Source organism: Malania oleifera, chromosome 1, assembly GCF_029873635.1.
Source record: "Malania oleifera isolate guangnan ecotype guangnan chromosome 1, ASM2987363v1, whole genome shotgun sequence".
Lineage (NCBI taxonomy): Eukaryota > Viridiplantae > Streptophyta > Magnoliopsida > Santalales > Ximeniaceae > Malania > Malania oleifera.
Window position 1 is genome coordinate 27,698,467 of NC_080417.1, and position 10,663 is coordinate 27,709,129.

Here is a 10,663-nt window from a genome sequence, read left to right on the forward strand (position 1 = left end):
TCTTTGTGTGAGCTATTAGATTGAACACATATTGTGATACAAAGATCATGCTGGTTGATACTCTCACATACTCATTACACTGATAGCAAATATTTTGAGAGTTGAAATATTGGACCACACTGAGCTTACATATTAAATCATATTATGGTGTATGTAATTGCGCATATTTGGGTACATATCTGCTTTACACGAAAGCACAGTCACTGTACCAATATTATTTGATTGTAAAATCAGTTGTATTTCCATGCACGGACCTAAAGAGGGAGACTAGCCCTGGAATAGTCCTAAATTGGCTTAGACCCGGTTAGGAAAGTTAGGTGCGTCATCCTGTTAAGGCGTGTAGGTTGAGGTCAGCCCCACTAATTGACCTGGTTAAGGTTGAGGTCAGCCCTGTGCTAATTGACCTGATTGTAATCGGTGCCGCTCCACCCTTAAGTGAGCTATTAGTGGAATCCTCGGGCTTGCGAGCTAGAGGCGGGGACGTAGGCACAGTTGACCGAACTCCAATAACATATCGTGTGTTTATTTATATTTCCGCACTTTATATTTACCACACGTGTATGTTATTATGTGAATGATGTGCTTTATTTAAATTTCCGTATATCATATTTATCAGCGTACTTGGAACTGCATAGAAAGACCCTAGGTTGTAATATTCTGCTAACATCTAGTTCAACTTAGGAGAAAAGTTTAAAATTCCAATTCACCTCCCCTCTTGGGAATACACCAATTCTAACACATACCTTACAGTGGACGGATTTATATTCTTTACTCTCTTTTGATAATAACTAGTTGCAAGATAAGCTTTCAACGTCTCTTTTATTTTTGTTCAGTTGGTGCTATATATATGCTCCTTCTATCATCTATTTCTTCATGCCTTGTATTTGAGTATCTTATTGATATACTCTCGTGAAGGCTCAAGTTCCTTGCTTGAGTCCTTCTTGGCTCTTGATTTTAATGAAGTCTTTACTTTAAAAAAAAAACAAATTAGAAGTTATAATTTATATTGAAAAATTATCATTTAATTCTTGTGTTTCATAATTAAGACAATGTATTTTTTAAATGTAGTTCCTCTATCATATAATATTTTCTAATCACATTCATGACACAAGCATCAAAATTGATTTACAAAATTTTTTTTACATTGTTTTTTATTTACTGTACTTTATAATTTTACTATTTTAGCACATACAATTTATCCTTGTGAATGGTCATGACTATCATATTTGTGCATAGCATGTGATATTTGCTTGTATATATTTGTATATGTGTATGTGTGTGAATATATGTATATATATAGGATAAACACCAAATGGTATATTCCCCATTACTCATATATTTTAATTTTAAGAAAAATATAAATAAGAGAAAAAAAAAAAAAGACTTAGAGTTCCCACAATGTCACATGAATAATACCCTTAAATGAACTTTGAGGCCCCTAGGCTCTAGCTCTGCTCACTGTGATATGAACATGTCTTAGTGTTAGATCAATCAAAAAGAGATAAATTGGATTATAATCATCAACTGTACCCAAGTGCTCACATTTGGAGGGATTGTCTAGTTCTTTCGAGTACTTCACCTTTTTTTTAGAAGAAGGGTGGCACCTCCATTTATTTATTGATAAACCCTCACTTTTTGTGGAGGAATACCGTGGTTACAAGACAATCAATGGGAGAAACAAAAGACAAAACTTTTAAAAAGGCCTCCCAAAAAGCAAAACCAACAAACAGCCAAACTAGGGTTACAAGTCCAAATAAAACAAATCAAAACAAGAACTTACAAAACAAATCTCACGCAACAAAATATCAATAAAGTAAAAATCATATCTTTATAGATTCTAAAAAACAATATATAAAAAATGGAACCATAAGCTTATCATGGATGCTTTCAGGCATATTTGTTGCGTTCCTTGATGGCTTCCTTTTACATACCACAAATGACGAGCAAGGACAGTGCGTGATGGTTTGCTTGCCTTTGATGTATACCCTTTTTTGCATGTGACAATTAGTATTTGCAATGGTTGTTGCTTGCAACATGGTTTGCAAGAACTCTGCCTTTATAATTTATTTGTTGTTTTTTTTCTCTTATGCAAGCTTGCTTATTTAACTTAACTTTAATTAACACCTATACAAATTTATAATGCAATATAATAGTTATGACAATATAAATAAAATTGCTGCTTTATATATCTCAAGCAAAATATAAAAAAAAAACACACACACACAAAGTCCCAACAAAGTCAAATAAATAATACCTTCAAGTGAACTTTGATATCTAAGCCTCTAACTTTGTACATTGTGATAAGAACATGTCTTCGTATTAGATCGTAATGAGATGAATTGGTGAAAACATCAAGTGTACCGAAGTGCTCATGTTTGATGGGACTGTCCTGTTCTTTTAAGTACTTCACCTAAAAGATTAATAAACTAAAAATCACATCTTTAAAGATTTTAAAAATAAAATAAAAAAATGAAACCATGAGTGTACCACAGATGCTTTCATGGCTATTGTCTCCTACTGATCGCTTCCTTTTGTATCCATGAAGGATAAGTGAGCAAAGTGCATGGGGATTTTTTTGGCCCTTGATACACATATGCTTACATGCACGTCATAATAGCACTCTACCTACGTAGTCTTATTTGTTGTATTGCTCTCATGACAGGTACCTCAATGGACTTAGCTTAAACACCTATACAAAGTTACATAACAATATTATAAGTCTAGTAAATATAATCAAACTATTACTCTATATATGCTAAACAAAATATTAAAAAAATAAGTAAAAAAGTACAAAATTCCAACAATGCTGGATGGACAATACCTTCATGTGAACTTTGAGATTTAAGCCCCTAACTTTTTATATTGTGCATGAACATGACCTAGTATTAGATCAATCTTTGGTGGGACTATTTGTTAGGAACCTGTGAGCATCCAGATCAAAGTGACACCAAAATTTTAACATGGTTCGGTCAATAACGACTTACGTCCACGAAGCACACACCAAATATTCACTATCGTTGGAAAAATTACAACTTTTACACACACTCTCTCTCTCTCTTCCTCCCTTCTTCCTCTCTGCTCTCTTTCTGAGCTTCTTTGTGCTCTCTTTGCACTATATATTACATCTTCCATAGCCCTCTATTTATAGGGCTTGAAATTTAAATCACAATTAAGATAAAATTAATCATGAATAGAAGTTACAATGGAGAGGTTTAATGGTGGATAAATACACCGCGTGAAATTAATTTCACCGCATTTTCCAACTCAGCTCCTTCTAGCTATCTTCTAACTCCAACTCTAACAATATCCCACTTGGAGACAAAGACGCCTCTTCACCAGAGTATCATGAATAAATGATGTGCTCAAAATATGTGTCTTCAAGCATGAAGACCAACTGAAGTTGAACACAACTTCAGCTTCTCTGTAGTCGCCACCTTCTTGTCTGCTCAATTTCTACGGACTAATCTGATGGCTATCAGCTTCACAACTAGTGTAAAGATGCCGGTGTAGTCAATCACTACCTTTTTCTCAAAGCCTTTGACTACCAACTGAGGTTTGTACCTTCTGGAGCTTTCATGCTCCTCTTCGATTTTGTACACCCACTTGTTGTGAAGGCATTTGGGCAACTTTCACGTTCTGTTGGAGGTGAGGGACTTCATCTCATCCTTCATTGCAAGCTCCCACTTGCTCGTATCTACTACCTGACATACTTCATTATAGCATTCAGACTCTCCTCCATCTGTAGGAAGTAAGTAATCAATATACCTTCTGTTTGGTATATGGGACCGAGTAGATCTCCTAAGCTCCAATGTTGGAGTAGGAGACGATGGTGCGACGATCTGCTCCACTGGTTCCTCCACTTGAGGATTCTCGGTATTCTGTTGATGTGTCCCAACACATTCTAAGTGGACCAGTTCTAGTCCCTTCTTCTTTAGGGTATGGGTGTTTATCTAGAAACTAACCCTCTTTTGTTTCCTGACTATACAATCCTCACACATGTCAATCTGCACTGACTGTAGACCACTCAATTTTCCTTTGAGTGCATCACCCTGAGTCCCTTCTCACTCATGTGACCAAGTTGTTGGTGCCAGATGTTGCTGTCGTCATTTATTGCAGCAATTGAAATAGACATGGAGGCATTGGAGGTTAGAAAAAGTGTTTCGCTTTTCTTACCTCGGGCACTCGTTAATACACCCTTTGAAACTTTCCATTCATAGCCAATGAATTTCGTCGTGTATCCCTCATTTGGTAGCGGACCAACTGAGATCAAATTCTTTCTCAGGTTTAGAATATACCTGACATCTTTCAACTTTTATACTGACCCGTTTATATTGATCTTCATAACTCCCTTGCCGATTATATCGCAAGGTTGATCATTGCCAAGGTACACCTTACCATAATTACCTGGTGTGTACTCCTCTAGACAATCTCTGCAGCATGTGGCATGAAATGAGGCTCCGGAGTCTAGGACCCAAGACTCCTGCTTGCTCTCCAAAGAGCAGATCAACATCTTATCATTCTCGGAAGCAATATTTGCTTCTGTCTTTGCCCTCGTCTCGAATTCTTTCTTCAGACTTATGCACTGGTTCTTGTAATGACCAGTCTTTCTACAGTTCCAGCACTCAATAACTTTTGTGCTCTGGGAACCTGTGTCCTGAGTACCTTTGGGATTTTTGGATTTAGACCGCCTAGGCCTAAATATGCCGCGATTGTTTGATCGTCCATGCCTGTTTCCTATGCCTCGACTCTCCATGTTCAAGGCTGAACTCGAAGTGAAGCCATGGTTCCACTACATTCTTATTTCCTCCGTCAAAATAGGGTTGACGACTTCATCGTATACAAGCTTCAATTTTCCTGTCGAGCTACTAATGGCAGTAATAGCACCATTCCATCTTTCAGGCAACTAACTAAGAATGAGTAGGGCCCGAATCTCATTATCAAACGTTATCCCGACTGAGCCAAGTTGATCAGAAAACTCATTGAAGTTATTCAAATGCCTACTGAAACTTTCACCTGCAGACATGTTCATCGTAAATAGTCTTTTCATGAGATGTACCTTGTTTGTTGCTGAAAGCTGCTCGTACATATTAGAAAGCACATCCATCAGAGACTTGGTGGATGTTATATGCTTGATATTAAACGCCACAGATTTTGACAACATCATTCTGATGGCTTCGAGGGTTTTTCGATCAAGCAACTCCCACTCTTCCTCGTTTATGGATGATGGCTTACCCTTTAACGATAAGTGTAATTCCTTCCCAAACAAATAATCTTCTATCTGCATCTTCCAAAAACCGAAATTGTTTCCGTTGAACATTTCAATTTTTAAGCTCTTTTCATTTGACATCTCGATTTTCTGATCTAGAGATGGAATTAGCTCAAATGGATAGCGCGGTTGGATTCGGAACAATCAAAAACCCTAAAAATGGTTCAAGTCACTCTAAAAACGGATCCAAAATGACTTTGAAAAACTTAGTCAATGTTTAGTCAAACTTGGTCAACTCTGCTGACGTGGCAGGGGTGGGGCCCATTGATGACGTGGCAGGGGTGGGGACCAACTGCTGACGTGGCTGTGGGGTCCACCTGCTCACGTGGCACCTTTAGCTGATGTGACACTCACCCGCTGACGTGGCGTTTGACGTGGCACGCTGAGGCGGAGGGTTAGACCCGGGTCAGGAACTGGAGCTTGGGTTGATCTGGTATGAGTCAGATTTCGGGTCGGGTTCCTTCTGGGTCGGGTCGAGGTGGATCGGGCGAGGAAGACGGGTGCAGCGCGTGCGCGTGGGGGATTGGTCTCCCGTGCATGACCAGCGCGTGGTGAAGTGTCATGCTCCGGCGGGGCGCGTGATGGTGCGAGAGCCTTCGTTTGAACTCCGTTGGAGCTCCGGCTTGCACCTTTCTCTTCATCTCGGCGAGCTAAATGCGATGGTGGCCTCAAAACGCAGTTTGATCAACTAGACAAAGCTCTGATTTCGAGATCACTTCCGATTTGGCTTTCCTGCTCCAACCGGGCTCTGATACCACTTGTTAGGAACCTGTGAGCATCCATATCAAAGTGACACCAAAATTTTAACGTGGTTTGGTCAATAACGACTTACGTCCACGGAGCACACACCAAATATTCACTATTGCTGGAAAAATTACAACTCTCACACACACACTCTTTCTCTTCCTCCTTTCTTCCTCTCTACTCTCTCTGCACTATATGTTACATCTTCCACTACCCTCTATTTATAGGGCTTGGAATTTAAATCACAATTAAGATAAAATTAATCATGAATGGAAGTTACAATGGAGAGGTTTAATGGTGGATAAATACACTGCGTGAACTTAATTTCACCGCGTTTTCCAACTCAGCTCCTCCTAGCTGTCTTCTGGCTCCAGCTCTAACACTATCCAACTCTTTTAAGTATTTCACTTGAAAGATCATTCTATAAAAATCATTCCATGAGCATACTATAGATGATTTAAGGTCTGCCACATCCCTCTGATTGATTCCTCTCATAAACAACAAAGGATGAGCGAGCAAAGTGCATGATGGTTTGCTTGCCCTTGAATACCCTTATTTGCATGTAATAATATAGGGTTTGCAATGATTGTTACTTGCAAAATAGGAGAGACAAAGAGAGGGGGAGAGGAGAAGGTGTACCATAATATAAAACTAGCATCCCTTTTATTAGAGCAAAATTTGTTTCAAAATTCAGTCTCGCCTATAAATGGAATGATCAAGAAATGTCAAATAAGTCACATAGTTTGCAACTTTGATTTAGGCTGCGGTGTATTGGGACAAATATTTTAAAAAATTAATTGTATGGTTAAGAATATTTCGTATAGGCAAATAGAGAGATTGTAGATTATTTATTTCAATATATATATATATATATATATATATATATATATAAACACCAATAATTTAACCAATAGAATTCAAGAGAAAAAAAATGTCCAGCAATGACATAATAGTTTATAATTTAAAAAATTTAGGAATGAGAGTTTAGATGCTTCAAAGTTACAATAATCTATTTTAATATACAATACAGATTTTCGATCATCTTCCTCCCTTTCTCCATCCTTCTACAATTTCTATATTATTTTAGGATTCCCTATATCTATTACCCAAATTCTTAGGGTTTCCCTTATATTACACTTACCCAACACTTCGAGATTGGTAGATAGAATCTCATGTTATCATCTTCTGATGACACTTCATTTACCATCTAAAAGGTTATTTAGTTTTTGTTAAAAAAATTTGCATAAAATATATTCCTCCTTCCTTAAAACTGTACAGTAAAAGGTAAGAGAATTAGGAAACTCCAAATATTCAATATCAAAACTAAGACAATGAATAAGTCCATTAGTTTTTACTAAATATATAACATCCCAATTCAAATTTTAAGAAGTATGTCGCTAAACCATTGATGCTATCCAAAACTAGCAAGCACACAATCTCCATGCTCAAATATATGCAAATCCATTTTTTATTGATAAAATTATATTTAAATATATGCCCATATTTGAAAATGCTATTATATGAAAGATAATGTAAAATAACGAAGTTTGAGTTTTTGTATAGTACCAATTTTTTGTTACTGTCATAAGTCGACTCCTAGTCTGCATGAGTGCTCATGCACAATCTCACCAAGCATGACACAACTCAAGTTATGCTAGAAACACATTTGGTTTTGAGAATTCAATTCTAACACCAATTTTCATAATGTGGATCAAATTGTTTGTTTTTGTTTTTCTAAAAAAAATATTAATGGAAAAATAAACATTTAATTTTTGAAAATAAAATAGAAAATTGATTTACATTTTTTTTAGAAACATCATATATCTTTTTATATTTTAAAATCTAGATTTGAATTTTTATCTTAATTTTTTTTTAAAAACACAAATGAAGAAAAAATACAATATTTGCTTTTTTAAAATAGAAATAAAATTTAATATGAAAATTCTGTGCACAATAGATGAAAATGAAATGTGGCTCATATTTTAAAAACCAAATAATTTGTATTATTATTTCAAATTTTCAAAAGATTCTTACAATTTCTTACACTATAGGTGGAGTCATATTTAAATAAAACTAAAATTTAAGTCACTTCCGTTGAATTGAATTGGGTTCATCTAGAAGTCTAATAATTGTACTTAGAAGGGGTATGATGTTAAGTAACTTTTATTAAAATTTTTTGGTTGGTATCACAAATTTTGTTTTGGTTTACTTTTTTTTTTTTTCTATTTTATATTTTTTCTAAAATAATATATATATATATATATATATTTGAAGAATAATTTGTAAAATAGGGATAATAACAAGATTTCATTCTCAATTATCATAAATTCTTACAAAGTTTGATAATTCATGTTATCATATTTGATTGCGACTCTTGCAAAGTGTACTTTTCATGAGAATTGTAAATTTAATTAATTCTTATGTTCTGTTCTTAAAAGTGTGACCAACCAAAAAAAATAAAACAAAAAGAACCAAAAAAAAGAACACAAGTTCTTAAATGAGGAAGGAAAAAAATAACAATTTAAAGATACAAAAAGTAAAAACGCTGTCTTGCCTGACTAGAGAGAATCGTGTGCGAGATACGCGGAGAGGGCTTGAATCTGGGCCGTCCAGATTTAGTTTTGTAAGAGATTGAACGGTCAAGCTTATGCATAAACCGACTCACACCTTCCCTTAAATAGGAGATCTTGGAGGAGAGACTTACAGTCCGCACCCAAAAAAACAACAAACCAAAGCCTTTTCTCTACCTCTATCCATGGCGGCAGAGAGACTTCCTCCTCCTCCTCCTCCCCCTCTTGCCGCTGCCGTAGTTTCTGCACCGACTGGTGCTGTTCCAGTTACAGCTGCTTCTCTGATTTCAACATTGTGTCCCAAAAGAAGAAAAACGGAGTCTTCCCAAGAATTTGCGGAAACGTCGATCGAAGATCTCCTGGATGACAATTTGTTGCTCGAGATCTTTTCTCGCCTCGATGTTCAATCTGTTTTACTATGCAGAGCCGTTACCAAGCGCTGGTTTTCCTTGATCTCCGACCCTCACTTTATTCATCGCTTGCTTCACCGTCACGAATCACTCTCGAAGTCACAACCCTTTACGCTCTTGTTTCAGTCTGACCTTTACCAACCCAATCTCAACAAGGACACCATCCGACGAGTTGGATTCAACTACTTGAACTCTTCTGTGCTGAAATCCTTCTCTAACCGAAGAGGACCCTTTCTGAATTTCCTGCCGATTTCCAACGAGAAAGTTCGAATCGAAGCCTCCGTCAATGACTTACTGTTGATTTCATGTCTGCGCCACGAAGAGAAGGGTTCGCCTTTGTATCGCTATTACGTTTGCAATCCAGTTACCCGGCAATGGCGCCTGCTTCCTCTCGGCCGGTTGTCCAAAGAACGTCCCCTTGTTGCCGTCGTGTGCAACCCTGCCCAACCCAGCAACTACAAGGTCGTTCGCGTTTGTTCCCAATTCAAAGTGGAGATCTTTTCTTCCCAAAGCGGTGAATGGAGCCGCTCGTTTCCGGTGAGTTCGAGATCCTTACACCGCCCGCGCATAAGGAGTCTCGTCGCCGGCAACCCAATGCTCTATTGGCTTATCGGAGACAGACAGAATTTCTGCAGTATTGCTGCGTACGATCCGTTCAGTAATCCAAGCCAATGCAAAATAATTGACGCACCTACTGCTGTTTCGGAGGATCCGATCTACAATCACGTCCTTGGAGTGAGCCGAGGGCGTCTGCTGCTAGTCGAGATGACCCTCCCGTCCGAAGTACATGTTCATCTATTGCGCATTTGGGAGCTTGAAGATTACAGCAACGCAGGGACGACATGGTGCAACACGTATAACATCTCGTTTGGTTCATTCTCGGCGAGGTTTTTAGCTAATGACCCCTGCGATGAAAATGTTTTCTTCATAAAATGGGAAGACTACGTTCTCCAGTGTGACATGCAGACGAGGAGGTTCACAGTAATCCTAAAACGCGAAGACAGTCTTCGTGATATGCCTTGGGAGTCTGTCGTCACGCTGGCGCATCCAAATCCATTGTGTCCCACGCCAGTTGCGGTGCCGCCGATGTTCTCGCTGTCGTAGATTCTTTTGAGCATTTTTTTTTTCTGCTTCAACTCCTCAACTCCTCAACTCCTACTTAAATACTTGCTATGTCCATGTTTAATATGTAAGTACAAAAGTTGGTAGAATGTTAACCTCCTTCAACTTCATTGATTTTGAACCATTAATTTTGAAAAAAAATGGAAAATATTTCATCCAAGTATATCAATTAGACACATTCAATTTTTGAAGTTAAAGTGCAGGACTAACACAGGGAGTTTTCTGCATTAGCTATACTCGATAATATTTCCAAATTATAGTGTGCAGAAATAGATGTCCAATTACTATGATTGTACACAAGTATGGAAGTTCTATGATCTCAGATTCTCAAAGCCCTCAAATTGAGAAAAATTGTTTGATTGACTTTAAAATTTTGCCTAGCTTGATTACTCATGATCAAATATTGTTTCATTATTAAAATAGAAGGAAGAGTCGATTCCAAAGTTGAGTACAAAGGAGGTATTTATAGGCGCAAAACATGACTCTTGTACATCTACTTTCATGAACCCAACTAATTGCATGAACCTCAATTAATTGTTTAATAAATGAAC

At 37.3% G+C, this 10,663-nt stretch overlaps 1 protein-coding gene across 1 annotated transcript; it reads left to right on the plus strand.

Moving 5' to 3' along the window:
- The first annotated feature begins 8,718 nt into the window (after positions 1 to 8,718).
- Positions 8,719 to 10,233, plus strand: LOC131161402 (F-box protein At5g07610-like). Its single transcript, XM_058117149.1, has one exon. It carries the CDS (start codon positions 8,766 to 8,768, stop codon positions 10,092 to 10,094), a length of 1,329 nt encoding a protein of 442 aa, XP_057973132.1. The 5' UTR covers positions 8,719 to 8,765; the 3' UTR covers positions 10,095 to 10,233.
- Positions 10,234 to 10,663: the final 430 nt, after the last annotated feature.